Source organism: Rhizophagus irregularis, chromosome 3, assembly GCF_026210795.1.
Source record: "Rhizophagus irregularis chromosome 3, complete sequence".
NCBI lineage: Eukaryota > Fungi > Glomeromycota > Glomeromycetes > Glomerales > Glomeraceae > Rhizophagus > Rhizophagus irregularis.
In genome coordinates, this window is record NC_089431.1 from 422388 (window position 1) to 442297 (window position 19910).

General features: G+C 27.7%; 2 protein-coding genes across 2 annotated transcripts; both read right to left on the reverse strand.

Moving 5' to 3' along the window:
• Positions 1–8543: 8543 nt before the first annotated feature.
• On the reverse strand, positions 8544–8881 carry OCT59_020136 (uncharacterized protein; the record flags this gene model as incomplete). The annotated part of the gene is made up of 2 exons (XM_066148976.1): positions 8544–8553; positions 8643–8881. 2 exons carry the CDS (start codon positions 8879–8881, stop codon positions 8544–8546), a joined length of 249 nt encoding a protein of 82 aa, XP_065989932.1.
• A 4180-nt stretch (positions 8882–13061) lies between these two features.
• Positions 13062–14479, reverse strand: OCT59_020137 (uncharacterized protein; the record flags this gene model as incomplete). The annotated part of the gene is made up of 2 exons (XM_066148977.1): positions 13062–14144; positions 14231–14479. 2 exons carry the CDS (start codon positions 14477–14479, stop codon positions 13062–13064), a joined length of 1332 nt encoding a protein of 443 aa, XP_065989933.1.
• Between the last annotated feature and the right edge of the window lie 5431 nt (positions 14480–19910).

Here is a 19910-nt window from a genome sequence, read left to right on the forward strand (position 1 = left end):
AGACGTCAAATTGATCAATCAGACGACGATTCTGAAACTGATGAAGAAAATGCTAGAGTTCGTTAGAGATCGACAGATTTTGCATTTTACACGATTTGAATATCCTTCTTACGAATCTTTTATAAATTATTATAGACTGAAATGAAGGTAATATTAAAAACGATGCCTCCCGAATTAACGTTAAGATACGACGAAAAATTTACAAATGAGATGAACGCGGACATTTTACGACAATTAATACCACGATTGATTGCTTCCATGAAGCCTCGATTTAGTCCTTTGTATAAGCAGATAAACGATTGGTTAGCTGCCTTACACAAGCATCGTAGAGCATGACTTTTATATGTTGAGCGAGGTGTAATTGATAAAGATAACAGAAGACTGCATAAAAACAACAGATTGAGCGAGGTAGAATCTGTCTTTTTACTGTCATTTCGAAATTGATACTAAACATTCGTTATATTTCAGAAAAAATCGCGTAGAGTCAAGGGTGCTATTTCCCTTTTTAAACGTAATGACGATCAAGTAAAGGATTATGATAAGACAGAGGTCCTAAACATTCTGAAAGATACTCGCTACCATTCACCTGAAGACTCAGAAACGGATAAAGAACAACCGGATAGTAAAAGAAAAATTATCGTTTATAACCTTAGTTGGCGTTCCGATGAGGTATAATAATCTTTTTTTTATCATATTTTATTAAAAACATCAACTAATTTTATTTGTTTTAATGACTTTATGACTTTACAGCTTATCAATTTTCTCTGAAACGTCTTGGATATTCACGTATTTTCTCTACAGACGGCGCAATTAACGAGGAGGAGAAACTATAATGACGAAAGCTATTGTATCACCTCACGACACCCTAAAAATGCTCCAGAATGGGCATACAAAACTCAAAATATGCCCGTCGATACGGATTTTTCTGGTCCTGATACTCCGGCTGAAAATTGTGAATCGCAGTCACAAACTGATGATAATACTCAAACCGAACATAATGATTGATTAATTTTATCATTTTATAATAGATTTATTGCGAAATATTAATTTCTTATTATTGACTGCTTTTTGGTAATAAATTTAATAAATTTTATTAAAATAAATATATAATTAATTGTTTTGATTTATTATTGAATAAAATCGGTTATTATTATTATGAATAAACTAAATCCGGCATTTCAAAAGAAATAAATTGGTAATCTTTCGTAAATGTGTTTCGAGATCGATTTGTGTACATTTTATAACTAAAAGTTTGACGAATAGTTTTGTTTCCGAATTTTGCCAATAATAACGAATTTTTGCCGATAATAACGAATTTTTGCTGATTTGTGATTGCCAAGTGGCAGGCGAACTGTGCAAATCGTCCATAATAATTTTGACGATTTTTTTGGCAACGATCAGCCAAAGTTAGATCAACTTTCGTCCAACATTCGTCAATTTGAAATCTGGACGAAATGGACTATTCTGACCAGTGGAATTATCATCTTTTCATGATGCTATTTTAGAAAACAATGAATCTGATAAAGAAAACATTGAACATGAAATTGGTCATCGTATAATAAATTCTATTTCAGAAGGTGATGGCTATTCATGGGTTTATTATAAGAAAATTCAAAAAGAAAATTCTTTTCATATAATATACTACTGTAATTGCCGAATTGAACTTGGAAAACGAAGAGCAAAACATCCTGATTTAGACAAACAAAGAGATACACCTGCATATTTAGAACGCTATCATTGTGAAGGAATAATTAATATAGAAATATTTTCAAACTTGAATTTAATTAATGTTGAATATTCTCACAAAATGTTACATTCCCGACCAAGGCATGTTAAGACAACACTTGAAATTAAGAACTTTATCCAAGATAATCTTAATTGTTCCGTTTCTGAAATTTTTCACCAGATTCAAGAAAATCATATTAATGGATATGAGAATATAACAGTTCAACAAACCTATTATTGGTGGTCCATTGAATCTCATAAAACATACTGTCGTGATCCTGATCCTTTATTGTCAACAAAATATTTATTAGAAGAATTTAATCAAGAAATTATATTAGATAATCTCAATACTTCTATGCCTGCTCTAGGATTTTTAACAGTATTATTTTACCAATTACTTTATAATAAATTTGATGCAATTGAGATTGATGCAACATACAATACCAATAATTTGGCATGGGAACTATATGCTATTATGGGAGTAATTGATGGTACTGGGTTTCCTCTTAGCTATCTTCTAATTTCAACTGGAAAAAATCGAAATATAACTGGAGTTCTTATACAGTGGATGCAAGCTTTAAAAGAATGAAATTTAAAAGATATTCCTTACATTTTAACTGATAAAGATTTTGCAGAAATCAATGCAGCACAAACAGTATGGCCTGAAGCTCACTTGCAATTGTGTGTTTGGCATATTCAACATGCTATTAAACAACGTTTATCATCCAATAAAACAAGTTCTTACCATTCTTATAATCCAAAGATTGCACATGAAGAGTGTTCAACAATAGATCCTAACTGGGGAATTGTAAATAATTCAAATTCTGGATCATTTTGCCCTTTAAATTTACGAGAAACTGTAATTAATCTTATAAAAGATCATTCTAATCGTCATATGCTATTACCAAAGCTTGATGGTACTTTTACTACAAATGCAGATGAAATTTGGAAAGAATGTGTAGGAGAAATGATACAATTTTGTAAGAACAATGATTTGCTTCGATTGTGGATTTATTTTTGGAAGGAGTGGTATTCTAAAGGCAAATGGATTTTATGGGCGCGGGCAGCTAACAAAAATGTTAGTCATATTAAAACAACAATGGTTGTTGAATCTCATTGGCGGCATATTAAGCATGATCATTTATACAAGTTTCATAAGCCACGAGTTGATCATTTATGTTTTATTCTTGTTAAAAAAGTCATTAACCAGCAGTTATATCGAATTCAATTACTACAGCAAGGACGTTATTCTGTACCATGGTGAAAAGATTTCAAAAAGGAATGGAAACAATATGAAAAAAAACCTACTCAATTAAATGGCAAATATTTAACAGATACAGCTAAGTGGATATGTTCATGTCCTGCATATATAAAAAGCCGGTTTTTTTTGTGTAAACATTTAGTTAATTCTGTTGAGAAAGTTGATGGAATATTTTTTAAAAAAGTAAGTGGTTTGCTTTTTTTATATTTATACAGTACTATATCTAATATTTATTATTTATTTAAAGGTACAGAGAAATGGAAATTATCCATTAATTTCCTCCTATGAAGGTAAATTGGTAAATGTATTTTGCTTAGAGAATACACCAGATCATACAATTCTAAACATTCCAATAACTCAAGATACTGAAAATGAAGATAATTATATTATTGAAAGTGACGATGAACAGCATATGTATGAAACTGATTTAAATTATTTGCAAGAAATACTAAATAAGGTATACATGAATATTGCATATAACTAAGTAATTTTTAATTTTTATTGATGTAAATATTAATTCTTAGACCAAAGAATTATTAGAAGAGTCACGTAACAAGCCAAAACGGCATTTATGGTTAAAAAATGTTCGTTCTAATTTTAATTCATTGGAAAAAATGAATAATGATATTGTAGCACTTGAAAATCGTAGAACTATGCCGAGAACTTGGAAAGATTTTAATAAGAATACAAGATATTGGGAATAGTAGTATTAAATTTCAGAAACATGTTTGAAATAAATAAATATATATGTATGTTATGCTTTAATAAAATTCTGGCAATTTGAAATATGTGTAATAATGTGTTTAAAAAAATAAATTTGAAAATTATTAAATACTCATGAGATTACCAAAAATTAGTATCCGAAATCATGTGCAACCGGCAAATTAGAATCCGGCTACCATTTTTTGGAGGTGACGCTAGGGTGGTTATGCAATGGTCTGTCCCACACGTGAATTATATACACGTGACAATATATAACAATGCATTGTACTTCATTTAAGTTTATACTATTAGCTTAATAATTTCGATACTATTAGCTTAGAATTAGACTTATTAAACGTTAGTTTAATTATATAATAAATTTAGTTGTTTTTTTTAAGATTCATTAATAATAAACGAAAAAACGATATCTTGTGTAATTTATTTTCGTTATTAAAATCTTAATGAAAATTGTGGCAATTTCTAGGGACCGTGCTCTTAATGATGTACTTTTTAAGCCATTTTCGTTTGAATGACTACAACGCATTAAAAAATGTAAGAGGTTACAAGAGAGATTGTCTGAAGAAAAGCGATTAAATTTCAATGATTAAATCTTAACGAAACTTTATTTATTATTACAAATAGTCTATCTTTATTAACATAATTATAAATCAAATACCGAAATTAAATAATTTGTAATTTTAATGTCTACAAATCGTTGCAAAATATAACACTAATAAGATTTCACTTTGTGCAGCGTGACGCCCGCTTCGGACGTTTAACGGTCACCGTTACCTAGTTATACAATAAATTTTTTTTTCTGCAGCTCAAGAATAAATATAAAATATAATCTAGGTAATTATTAAAAAAGATTAAATAGAGTATAAGTCGTTCAGTTCCTAAGGTGAGTAAAATTAAATTAAATAACTACTGTATAATGATATAATACTAATAGCCGAAGAACTATTTACCGTATTTACCGTACCTCATTTTGGTGAAAGAGCTGGCAATGAAGTGCCTATTTGTCAGCATTGAATCAAATGAATGAACAAAGAAGTATATGAAAGAGAAGTACTAAACATCAAATACTAAGTTATTTTTTGTTTTGTAAGAAAAAATTATTATATATAAAAATATTTCTTTTTTTTTTTGTTAACAAAACACACATTTTATATAAAGTACAAAGTGCAGACGTGGAATCATCAATGTAATTTCTTTGGGTCATGTTAATTACAATTTATACTGCTATTATTACATCCTCACCAATGAACTATCAAATGAGTAAAAAATATATAATACCGAACATACAATATAAATAGTAGTAGTTATAGCAATGATGAGTTTCAAAATATTTTTTTAAAGTTAATCTTAATTATTTTTAATTCTTAACTGTAGTTAGATAACTCGGGTAAGACAAAAAAGAGCAAGTGGTGTATAATTTGGCAAGTTTTTTATTTATCACTTTGAGTAGGATACCAATACTTTTCCGTAACACCCAGATAATACTACCTATATAGCAGATACTAGCGATGTAATTCCGCGTAGAGTCAACTATGATTAAACGGTTAGTCCAATTATATATTATTTAAAATTTACACGAAACTGCATACCAAACTTGGTATTACTAAATTTCGAAATGACAATATCCTTATCCAGTTATGGAAGATAAAAGATATTTTATAAAGCACATTTCTATTTAATTCTTTTTAAAAAAGAAATTGGTACAAATATTGAAGAAAACAATATCGAAGTTTTTCAAAAACTTATGATTTCTAAAAGAAAAGAAATGAAAAAAAAAATGAAATTGAAGAGGAATGATTTTTTTTTTGTGTTTTTTATGTTGTTAAAATAATCTATATTAACACATTCTTTATAATGGTACGTCTAACTATTAATGCTATGCTTTGAAATGATGTTAAATAGGTGAAATAATGAGAATAAATAATGCCTAATAAAAAGATTCTAATATGCAAAATTAATAGCTTAGATACCACCATCTCGGTCAGGTTGGCCAAGGGCAATCTTGACTTCACCGTTTTTTTCTTTCGATGGACTTTTGTCTTTTTGAGCATTTCTTCTTTAATGATTAAATTAATAAATTAATAAATTTCATTAAAAAGTATAAATATTGTATTTGTATGTATTACCTCTTAGTTAATTGATTTAAATTCAAAGTAGAGGCTGTTACGATAGTAGCCATAAGCACAATCAAGAGAGCAAAGAAGATTTGACGTGAATTCATTTTTATAGTGTTTGGATATTTTGTGTTGAATATTTAAAATTTCTTTTATTGAAAAATTATTTTTTAAAAAAATTTTGATTTTCTGAATTAGTGTAGTTCTTAACAATTGAGAAGCCATTTATATATTGATTTTTTTCAATTGGGCCTATATTCCTTAAATGATCAACAAAACGAATTTATTTACCCAAACCGAAATTAATTTTAATAAAGAATTCTCCCAAATTAAATACAAACAATGTATTTTATCTATAAATAATTGGAATAAAACTTTTCAAACATTCTTTAATCTTTAATATAACGACAACTAATTTAGTCGAGCTTTGTTTTTTTTAGATGAGTGATTGGTTGAGCTTGTTTTAGTATTTTTTTTATCGTTTTTTGTTTAAAAAGGAAAATAAAGAAAATAAAAATTTTGTCAATCTATTTTGTTGTGTTTGATTTTTATCTTGTTTTAGAATAGTATTTTTTATTTTGAAAGAAAGCAAATCGATTTCTAATTTTAGGTTATAAGAGTCCTTGTTAAAGGTTTCTTTGTGTAACGATAAATAATGATGTATCACATACTTATGATAAAGAAATTTAGAGAACCTGACATTTATAAAAAAAAAAATAATAAAAGAAAAATTGGAAACATAAAAAGCATTATCAGTAAATATATAAATCATTCCCTCCTGATCGGCATCATTTACACAATGTAGTTATACCTACCGGGTGGCAAATTCTATATGTATTTATGACTATTGATTATACTATAATAGACGGATTTGAAAATTTGAGTAATTCAGAAAGATTTGCATTTTTCAAATGAGAAAAACTTTAAATTTATTTCATGTATTGTATTCTTAAGTGCGTCTTTAAAAAAAATGAAAAATGATGATATTAATATCATTTCAAAACACAAGCATCGTCAATCATTCCAAGTTATACTAAGCTAATGGAGTAACAATAAAACAATGATAATAAAATAAAAAATAAAAAAATGATTGGTTTTAACATTTTTGTAATTTTAATTTTTACTAGACCAAAGGACTTTGTTATGGTAGTTGCGTAAATAGTAATTTAAAGTAATATATATAATATGTAAGTTACATGATAGCGAAATTACAAAAAAAAAAATTTTTTTTTATTAAAGTTTCGTTAATTATTGAAAAATATATGTAGATAAACATAGATAAAATTTGGCAATTTTTTTATTAGATAAACAATATAAATCGTTCTGGTCCAGACTGTCAGTCATACTGTAGACTGTAGAGCTAGTGCCCATCGTTAAGACGTTTGCTACCACTAGCTACAAAATAAACCTTTATTAAATTTGATAAAAATTATAGCAGTTCCCGAGTTTTATAATAAATAATATCAAATAAGTAACCAATAAGAATAATAAGAATAGTTTTACGTTATTACGGACCATAATTGATCCCCATAGTGACCATAATCTCAATCCCAATTTTTAAGGTCATTCCGGACCGCAGTAAATAAAATACTTAAAAAATTTTATACACTTAAACAAGAAATTGACTTATTAGCAGGGGAGCAGGGGAGCTGCCATTTGATTTAATTCACGTAAAATTTTCGTGATTAGGTATTTATTAGAGCACTTAGTTAATTGATTATTAATTGGTTAAGGTTTTTTTGGATAAAAATAATTTTTTATTTTTTTCTTGAATGCTTTTATTGTAGTATAACTTGTTATTAATAAAAGAAATAAAAGAAATAACAATATTAAAAAAATTATTATACTAATCATTTAGATAAAAAAACCATCTATATAATTTAAAAATTATAATTTATTAATTTTCAATTTAACTAATTTTATTTTTACTAAATAATAAAAATATACTTATCCTAACTAAAGAATTATGCAAACATGTTTTTTCAAATAAAAAAAATCATTTATTTGATTATATTACTTGAAAGAACAAAAAAAATTTTAGGAAAAAAATATGGTAATTAGGAAAATAATTATTATTAAAAATAACAATCAGAAAAAAAAAGCGCTGATGATAACGGTGTAATGGCATAATGTTAATCTGATTACTGACCTAGATTCAAGTCTAAAAAACTAAATAAACAATAATATACTTATATATAACAATAATTTTAAATAAATATATGGAAAAATTATATAAAAAGAATATAGTATAGATTATAAAGGAAAATTTAAAATATTTGAAATATAATTTGTAAAATTTTCGTGATTAGGTATTTTAAACATTGATAAGATAATTTTGCAATCTTACCCTATTCTCCTCCTGTAATCTTTCATATTCTTTGATTACATTTTTATCCACCTTGATGGAATTAAGGTCAAAGTACGTAATATCTAGATTTTTCCATGATGTTGCTCTGCTCATAGCAACATAAGTTTGGCCATATGCGAACATAGAAGCATCTAACGAAACTGTGGCATGGGGTAATGTTAGGCCCTGCGTTTTGTGAACAGTAAGGGAGAATGCATTTTGTAGAGGAAATTGTGTACGTCTGGCTGGAGCACCATTTAATACAAAATATGCGGTATCTTTTTCTACCTTCATAATTAGCATTCCAGTAGAAATAGGAAATACAACTTCTACAAGAGATTCATTTAGTACTCTCAATATTACACCTATTGATCCATTATAAATCCCTTTAGAAAAGTATTTGTTATTGAGGAACATGACTCGACATCCTTCCTTTAAGATGACTTCAGATGGATAATTTGTATGTTTGTTGAACATTTTATCAGTTTCGTTAATACTTTTAAGTTCATCATTATAATAGTCTATTGCATTAGAGACAATTGGGGATCGATTAGGTTCTAATGAGGGTAATTGCAAAGCAATAGCAGTATTAATATTATATGCTAGTTGTTTAAACCCAGTTATAAATGTAGTATCCAATGGAGTGGAAGCAGTTGGAGGCTGTTTCACTTTCTCTAGAATCATTTTTCTATCATCATCTGTAATTGTATTCATTCTTACATTTTGTAATAAAGAATAAAAAGGTAAATCATCTTGCTGCCTTCTTGAAAATGTTAAAAATAATGGGAAAAATCTTTTCCACACAGGTGAGTAAAATACTTGAGCACCTTTAACTGGTGGTAATTGAAATAGATCTCCAATTAATAGAACAGGTATTCCTCCAAATTCTATGGGCTTATTATGTAGTTTTGCAAATAAGTTACTAATGAATGATAGCATATCTGCTGAAACCATTGAGATTTCATCTATAATTATAGCTTTTATTTTCATAAGTTCTTGGCGCAAATTTTGATCATATATAGCTAATGATTGCCTATTATTAAGAACATCACTAATTCTCAAGCATGAATGAATTGTTTTTCCTCCAATATTTTCAGCTGCCACTCCTGTTGGTGCCATCAAGATGTAATCTTGTCTCCTTTGTTTTAAAAGTTCAATAATTTGAAAGATCATAAAAGTTTTCCCAGTACCAATAGTTTGAAGGTCTTCCCTTAATGCAAATAAAAGATTATCTAAATGTTGCAGATAGGATTCAGTAAATTGTACTATTCTTGTATATGAAGTTTGATGTAAATGACTAATGGCATTATTATATTCATTAGGGAATTCTGCACAAAACCTGGCTCTATAATTCGGAAAATTTAATTTGATTTGATCTTCATTTCTCACAGGAAGTTTGAGCAATAGCTGTTGGTAGAAAAATGATTCTCCATTCTGTGCAGTTAGATATTGAAATCTTACAAGAATTTCTTTTTTACGAGCTACAATATATCTTCCTTTTACATCAATCCAATAGTTAGTATTATTATTTGAAGGTCTAGATATTTGTCGATATTTTCGATGATATATAGGATAGGTGATTTCATCAAATATTGGATCCAAAGGCCTTTCAAAATATTTATCCACAGCATCTGACCAATATGGATCCATATCTTCTTCCTGTAATATATGAATAGGTTTAATTGACCTTATTCTCTCGCTAGAAGGAAGTGTTGGAAGATATTCAACAGCAATAGAGGACCTGCACACAGTTTTACCCAATAAGAGTAGCATTAATTCCATGGATCCTAGTCGTCTTCCTAATACATGTGATTTCATTGCATCATGTTCGTAAAGTTCAAAAAGTTCAGATGGTTCAGCTTTAGATACATATTTTATTAAATATTTTTGCAAGTGAGCTGAAGTGACATATTGGAAACATATATGACCATCCCATAACATTAGTGTGGGAGCATGGTATGGTACTACCCATCTGTCTTCTTCTTTTGTTCTTCTATAAATATAACGTAAAGTACTTTCATCTTCATAAGTATTGACTGAGAGTGGTTGTGGAAAACCCTTGGAACATCTTTTTCCAGGTGCAGGAGGACCACCACAATGACGTTCTTGACAATGATGAATTTGATGAGCTAGAACTTTCTGATAAAGTTCAGGTTCAAGAACAGGATCGGGCAAGTCAGCTCTTATCACATTATCTAATACAAGTTCATCTATTGATTTTTCGACAAATGCTATACCATGAGTATGTATCGCCCCCCTATTTTGAAATTCATCTCTCTCCCAATGATGATGCCATTTTCCCCAACTACATATATTTTTATTTCTCCAAAGGTAATGATGAATGGATTTTAATCTATTGTGATAATGATGATATACATGAAAGGGACGGTTTGTTGGAATGGTATTACCATCATCAGTTTTCTTTAAAATTTCATGTAAATGTTTCCATTTCCCTTCTGCCATTGTAACAGTATAAAATATTTGGGGTAAACCAAATGTTTTCATTATTGTATTTAATTGGTGTTCCTTTTTCCTCCAGTATGTATCACCAGTTCGAATATATGAAGGTATAGTTGTTGTTTCTACTTCATTTATTATAGGTCTACCAGTATAAGCACTAAGAGCAAGAAGATCACTAAGTGTGAGATGATCAGCACGATTTGCATTTCGTTGTTTCAAAATTCTATTTCTGTTTTGGTGATTTCTAAGTTTAAGATTAAGATATGTGTAAAAAGGCCAGTACCAGGAAAGCCTAAATCTGGGGTCTATTCCCCCTAATAATAATCGTGCATAACTACCATATGTATCTATCATTGGACGTTTATTTGGTAAGTTGTTAATATCCCCAAAGTGATTTTTACCTAATGGAAATAGATCAGGAAAAATAAGAGCTTCAAGATTAGGATCTGAATAAGATATAGGTAACATTTTATCTTCAGGATTAGTTATGAACCCTGCCATTAATCTGTCATAATGATAATCTTCGTTATGAATCTCAGGATCAAGATCAAAAGGTGGTACCACAATATTAGTTGGACGAATCTGAGAACTTTCTGGTAAAATAACATTGTTTTCTAAAGATGAAAGTGTTGCAGTAGGAATAATTATTGGTGGACCCTGATGATTCACTCTATTGTAATAATGTTGATATTGTCTGAAAAATGGATTGTTTAATCTTAACCAGTTGGCTGCAGCATCTAAAGAAGGATGGTACCAAGAATTGTGTTGGCCACTAGTAAGGATTGCCCCAATAGTACCTGAATAAAGAGATAAAGCATGTATATTTTTAGACATCCCAATTGATCCTTTAAGATGACGATATGTAGTATAGTTGTTACTATTTGGAGATCTACCTAATGAGCAGCTTAAATGAACAGGGGATAGATAGATTCGATGATATGAGGGAATATTTTGAATTTCAGTAGGAATAGGATCGTATTTTGGTGGATTTCTTCTAGTGTGAGGATTTTTGCATGAAGAACAAACAGCTATTCTAAGTGTAGGGGCAGATTTTGGATGAAAAATCAATTTGATATTTGGATAATTATAACGATAATGTTCCAAAGGATAGGTTTTACTTTGATCATAATTTTCCCATTTACATTCAACAGGATGAAGTAGTTTTGCACAATAGCTGCATGGGATACATGGGTATTGGTATAAAATTAAATTATCAAATCTTTCCATTAAATTTTTAAGGGTTCTAGAAGGTCGCCAAGGAGCATAGCTGCTATAAGATACAGGAAAGCTTGATGTCAGGGTAGTATTGTTAATAGTAGGAAGTCGACTATGGTTTGAATTAGCATTAAATCTAACTGTAGTTCCTGTTAGAAATGTCCAGTCGAACTCTTGAGACCCATTATTTGTAAAATGATCTGCTGTTAAATTAATAAAGGTGGCAGGCATTCTTATTTATATTTTTAAAAATTAGAAGTTTGATGATGCGTTTTTATAATAGTTTTCTAAAAAATAAGAAATTGAAAAAAATTAAGACGAAGGATAAAAGTCAAGATAAAGCTCATATAATTTTCACATTTCTTTATTAATTGCACAAAATAAATAAACGGTAAAGGAAGTGTATTTTCAAATGATATAATACATTTGGCGTAATATATTGTTGCAATATAAATATTTCTCCTGTTTAATTATTATATAGTACAATATTATTAATATTTTTATTTGAAAATTCTATTAATGGTTAAGGTTAGTAAAATATAAAGAGATTATTAAATATCATAAACAATATACCAAATTATTTACTATATTATTTTACGTGATAAATACACAACGCAATTTAATTAATAAAATAGGTATCTTGTTTATTCAAATTTGGAAAAAGGAGTTCATTTGTTTGTTAATTATTATAATTTATCATAATAGACTTTGTAAAATATTATTATAAACAGGCGGATTATTTTTAGCAAGATGATTTCATACGTTTTACATAAATCTAAAAGAATCTAGGAAATGATCTGCATATTGTTTTCCATTCTTAGTTAATGGTTAATTTATTTCGTTATTGATTTTTTGTCTTATATTTTAAATTTTTAATAACAAAAAAAAATATAATTTTTATTAATATGTCTTAAATAAAATAAAAAGAAAGAATAAAATATTTTGTTTTAAAAAAAAGGTGATATAATTTATTATAACAGACTTTATAAAATATTTTTTTTTTTAGCAGGATTTCGAAAATGATCTGCATGATGTAATTATCATTGTTTTCCATTTTTATTTAATAATAATTGATTTATTACGATATTGATTTGTTTTTTAAATTTTTAATAATAAAAAAATATAATTTTATTAATAATTAATGTGTGTTAAACAAAATAAAAAGAAAGAATAAAATATTTTCTGTTTTAAAAAATAGAATATAATAGTGTTAAAAGATTTATGGCGTACTAGCCACATTACTACTAGAATCATTCGATTCATCATTTTCTAATAAACTTGCTACTGCTAAACCCATAACTCCCTGTTCTGAATTTGGATTAAGTTTTGTATCACTACGGGTTTTTACCTTTTTTGTACTAGACAGATTTGGTTTTTTTGGGGGGGCAGCACGTTTTCTTGGATTCTTAGGTGATTTTTTAGTTTGTATTGGTGGAATTTCTTCAATTACGATGCAATTATTATTATTTAAAGAAGGGTTAAGTTGTGATGAATTAGATTCATGAGATGTATTTCTGGGTGGAATATGTTGTAAATTAGGCGAAAATTGATGGGGCATAGGATGTGTTTGATTAAAATGAGGGTATGGTAAAAGAGTTGTGTTATTTAAATTAGGTGAATTTGTAGAATTAGGTTGATAAGATTGGGGGTATTGATGGTAAATAGGAGTAGAAGATTGTGATGGTGGAGTTAACGAAATTGATGGATTGGAAGTTACATCCTGAGTAATATGATTAGAAATAACTTGTTGTGATAAAGATAAATTGGAAGTTTCAAGAGAAGAAAGAGAGGAATTTGCAGGAGCAATTTGATTAGAGTTAATATTATGAGTAGTTGTAGTAGGTGAAGATTCTTGTAGATTCAAAGAATCATAAAATCTGCTAATAATATTAGCCTGAGAATCTAAGGAGGCGGCATTTGATGAATCAGATGAGGTATTAGGAGATTTGCTAATATCTTCATAGTCTATCTCAGTGGCATTTACTATGATGTAGTTCTGTTTGGCCGCTGCGTAGTGGCCAACTATATTGAACACTTTATCGCTATTCCATTGTGCTGCAATATTTGCCCATCTTTGTTTTATAACATTATACAAAATGCCAAAATGAAGACGTGTCTTTTCATTGTTATATGCACTGTAGATATCTGTAGTTGATTTAAGGGAATTCACAGTGTCAATAATTTGGTGAGAGTTTGGAATAGGTCGTGAGAAAAAAGACATCACAGGAGTTTGATCAGGAAGGTCTTTGCGCATATTCCCACCTTCATTTCGTTTAAATGTATAAGCACTTGATAAGACCAACTAAAAAAAATGCAAAATAGTTAAATTTTAAATTAAGCAAAAAAATTTTTTATAAAATAGATATCAAAATAAAGTAGATAACTAACTGCAATTGTTTCAATACCCTCTACTTTGATGAATGTAAATTTTCCAAACATATGTACAATGTCATTTTCGTTAAAGGATTGACACTGTTTTGAATGAGGTCCTTTGCGTGTATTATAAAAAACTTTCCATTTAAATTTTTCATAAGACTGTGGTCCTATTTTGAAAACTGCATCCCCAAACTCTGCTCCAGATTTTGAATCATTAAACTTGGTTTCTACCAGACAGAATACGCTCATAGTAGCAGCCATTTTTACAATTTTGTTTTATTTTTATGAAAAAGATGACAGAAAATTTTTATATAATATTTATAATTATGAAAATTTTCTTTTTTTTTAACGAAATCAAAAGATTATTGATTTTATATATATATATTATATTGATTTTTGATATTTGTCTTCCTTTTTTAAAATTTATTACAATCTTTTTTTTTCATAAATTCAAAGAATTTTTTTACTAGGTTGAAATAAGAAAATGATTTCCTTATTAAGATTAATCACTTTTTTTAAGAACGATAAATCAGCTGTAAATAGTGTAAGACCTAAGCCTGTATAACGAAACGTTTTGGTATCTTATTAGGACTTAACAAAATAACACTTTATTAATAATATAAATAAATACAATAATATACTTGGTTTAATAATACTAAATAGTAATTAAATTAATATCCTAATTTTCAAATACATTCCCAAATTTGTAATGTTAATTTCAATATTTACGCCTTTATATATGATTTTATAAATAGTCTCCTAAAGAAACATTCTGCGCCTTTTAACACTATGTTTTACTGAAAAACCTGTAATTTCCTATCTCATAAAATTTCTGCTCATACGAACTACAAGTATTGGTACATATTATTTTTCATGTTCTTAAACTTTTAATTTTTCTTCATTTTTGACCTTCAAACCATTTCTTTTAATATAAGTATTCTAATTATAGATTCTTTCGTCATGATCTACCAATTAATCACCTGATTTTCTAATCACTTGATTTATCCTGGTTAAATAACAGATAATTCAGGACGTAGTCACCTGATTCCTTATTATATAGTTTAACGTCATTTCGTACCATTTGATATACAATTTTAAACTACAATAGTGATATAGTGATCTGCAAATTCGTATCATAAAATTATTTAAAAAAAAAAAATTATTATTATTACGATAAATCAGTGATATTAGTGATCTATTAAAAAAAATAATAATAAACTAATGCTAAATTGTACTATAACCTAAATTTTTGAAAATATAATAATATTTTTTTTTTATATTAATAAATATTTAAAAGTTACTGTAAATTTCCTATTAGTAAAATATTTTTAATGGAGTAAAATTATTATTAAAAAAAAAATCAAAAAATCATTAATTAAGAAAAATTATTTTGAAAGTATTTTCCTTTTTTAAATTTTATGAATTCTTTAATAAAAATTTTTTTTAGATAAAAAGATATATAAAGATAAAATAAATAAATAAATATAAATTTTTTTCAACGAAAAAAAATTTTTACAAAAGAGAAAAAAAATAAATTAAAAAGGAAACCCATTTCCTTTTTCATCTTATAAATTTTTTTTTGATTTTTTACGAAAAAAAATTTTTTACAAAAGGAGAAAAAAAATAAATTAAAAAGGAAACCCATTTCCTTTTCCATTTTTATAATTTTTTTTTGATTTTTTTTTTCATAAAAAAAAAATAAATTTTAACGAAAAGAGAAAAAAGTAAATCAAAAATGGTAGGGTATTTCCTTTTTTATTTTTATAAATTTTTTTGATTTTTTTTTTCAACAAAAAAAAAGTTTTTTACGAAAAGAGAAAAAATTAAAGTAAAAATGGAAAGTTATTTCCTTTTTCAATCAAAAAAAAATCTAAAAAACGTTAGCTTCGCTATTTTTTTTTTTTTTTTTTAAGGTTCAACTCATATATTTATTAATTTTAGAATAAAGATACAAAACGCGAGTTACAAAAATAAAGCTCTAGCTAACTAGTTACTAAATAGTTGTGGGGGGGATAAGAATTAATTGCTCTACGAGATGATCTAAATCCCACTGCCGACCCATAAACAACTTTCACCCATCTACTTGATGGACTACTGGAAGACGTATCAACCTTAATAGCGTTTATAAACTACACTAACACCTACTGCACCTTTAATTAACTACACTACTACTAATAAATTAAAAATTCTATAAACATAATAACAAAGAGCTACGCTATTATGGTACACAACAATTATAGTAATCAATTATTTTTCCTCCATATCTAATGTAATTAACTAATCCTTCTGTATCATTATATTTTTTATCTGTAGGAGGTTTTTTTGTTGTTATACATTTTTCTTTACCATATTGTTCTTTTAAAACATTTTTTGTAATTCCTAATGCGATATTAATTTCATGATAGACAGAACATCGTTCATTCCAAAAATCTCTAATTAAATTGAAAGAAATTTTCCGGAAATTATATAAAATTTCCTTTGTTTTTTTATAATTTTTTAATTTTCCATTAATAAATTTACATAAACTTAAAGGAATTATTCCTTTTATTATATCAATACTTGTAAAAAAATCTTCTCTAATTGAATTATCCCAAATATAAGGTAAATCTGGCAAATCAATATCTTCTACATATAATGCTTGATTTTCTATATGATCATTAATACTATCAATTAAAATTTGTTTTATCTGTTGAATTAATATAAAATTGTCTTCTGATCTTTGGTTACATGTCCAAACATGATTAAATTCTTCTTTTTCTATATTACATATTGGACAAAAACGATCTTTAAAAATTGAAAAACATGATTTTTTAATATGTTCTATTGTAGGTATTTCTTCAATAAGAAATTGAACCTTTTTTCGCTTTAACTTAGATTCATAAAAATCTGTATGCATAGTACCTTGGTCTCCTTGTAGTAGATAAAATGTAATTTCCCAATCTACTTGTAGTTTTCGATATTTATAATTTCGATTAAGATTTAAAAATTGTTCCAGATTAAAAATATTTGTATATATTTTTAAAAATTTTCTTAAACTTAATTCTATTGGTACACCATTCCATTTAGGAAAACGTTAGCTTCGCTATACTAACATATATATAAAATTATCTGAGACTTTTTCATCCAAATTTGGACTTATGGTTAGATCAAATGCAAAATCTAATCCATAAAAATGCACTAACTAATCCATAAAAACACACAATTTTTCACAATTTTTCATAATTTTTCATTTTAAGATATGATTGTCAATGATCTAATGCATTCCGGGATATGATCATCATTTTGGCACAAAAAAATCTATCGAATTATTTGATATGAGGGTTAACTAAATATAATACAACGCCCCACAATTAATAAATTCACTAGGTAGGTTCAGAGTTCAGACGCTACACTACTCAACCTTATGACAGAACATATAATAATCTCTCTTCATCTCATCTCCTATTATTGTACCTTTCATACTTTCATCACCATCCCACCTCTCACAAAGATTCGTCCGAATTGTTGGGCCAAATCAGGTTACTATATTTGACTTGACCCAACCTGTAACCTGAAAAATGTTTCAGATTAAATTGAAAAATATAAAGATATCGGGTCAGAATGTTACATAATAAAAAATTTTATTATAAACTAGGTGTAACCCGTCGCGCTGCGCCGGGGATAAAACTTCTTAGTATTTTGATAATAAATATTTACAATATGGTAAGATTAGACTAATAAATTTATATAATTTATTTAATTTACATATTTAATTCTATTTCATCATTTTTAGGTCCTTTAGTTCTTCCAGTAAGGTTCAGTTTTTCACTTTACATTTCGTTTCTTACTCATTTTTTTATTTTTTATTTTGTTTCTGTTTCATATTTCGTTTTTCACTAATTTATTTTATTATTTTTCAGATATTTTAGTTCTTCAGTTCTACAATTAATAAAGGTATTTTTTTTATTTTTTTTTATTTTTTTTTATTTCGTTTTTATCTTATATTTCATTTCTTACTAACTTCATTTTTTGTTTACTTTATGGTTTATTTTTTACTTTGTTTCCTCATGATCACTTTTTTATTTTTGTCTCTCATCATTTTTCGCTTTATACTACTTCTCATTATTTGTCTCCCATTATTTTCTATTACATCTTCATCTGTCTCTCAATGACTTCTTTTCATTTTCATTACTTCTTTTCGTCTCTCATCACTCCTTTTTATCTTTCATCATTCCTCTTTGTCTTTCATCACTTCTTTTCGTCTCCCATCACTCCTTTTGTCTCCCATTACTTCTTTCGTCTTCTATCACTTTTTTTCGTCTCCCATCACTCCTTTTCGTCTCCCATCACTCCTCTTCGTCCCTCATCACTCCATTTTGTCTCTAATCACTCCTTTTTGTTTCCCATCACTCCTCTTCGTCATCCATCACTCCTTTCCATCACCCATCACTCCTTTTCGTCTCCCATCACTCCTTTTCGTCTTCCATCACTTCTCTTCGTCCCTCATCACTCCTCTTCGTCTCCCATCACTCCTTTTCACTTCTCTTCGTCTACAATCACTCCTTTTAGTCTCCCATCACCCCTCTTCATCTCCCATCACTCCTTTTCGTTTCCCATCACTCTTTTTCATCATCCATCATGTCCTATTTTTCCTTTTTTGTTTCCTATCACTTCTCATTACTCTTTTTTACTCCCTTTTTACTCCATTGTTATTTCATTTTTTTTATTAGCATCTTTCTCCTTGATCATTGTCATTTACTTATCTTTTTTATTTATTGTTATTGTTTTTTTTATTGTATCACTTCATTAAAAATAAATACAGTGATTTTTTTCTTTAAAATCGAAAATGTGTGACTTAAATTTTAAAAATTTCATTTAATAAGATTATTTGAATAAATATGTTTGCAAAAAAAATTTTTTGAAAAATATCTTCGCAATAAAATTTTGTTTAACCGATCAAAAATTAGCTAAGTTAAAAAAATCTATACGTTTTCCGATCAAATAAATGGCCTTAACTTTTAAGTTTAAATCAGGCACTGAATCATGCTACACAATTCAAGATTATTTATACAGACTTAATCTAAACGTTAGAAGATCGACATGTATTTTTTTATTATATTATATAGATTTTTTTTATTATTAATAACTTATTAAAATATAAATATTTTTTGAATAATAATATTTAATGGAATTGAATATAAAAGTTTATACAAAACCACTGCAATTTAGTGATGTTTCGATGATGCATCGCCCGTGCGATTAATTAAAATTAATTTTTGAGATTGTCACGGGATATTTTTTTTATAAAGGTTATTTCCCTACCCTAATGGAAATCTTCTTTACATAGCTCTCGAAATCATTCTGAAAAAGAAACACTTTTGCACCTGGTATTTATAGTATTTGGTATGATTATATGGGAAATTTCGTCTGGTTAATTTTGCGCGAAAATTCTTGCCAGGGACCCGGCCCATTGATGGCTACTCTAACCCAGCGGTTATCGTGAGTGCCGCAGACTCAAACCTCGATGGCTCTTGCGCGACACTTCTTTCTGAATTACTAGGTTTTTTTATAATTTGCAGAGATATTCCTAAGGACCAGTTTCCTACGCAGGTCGTTACTAAAGGATAAAGTATCAAGGAGAAGGGCCCGCGAGTTGAGAACGGACTGCTCCATTTGCAGCCAATTTTCATAAGTCTCTCCTAACTCCTCCGAC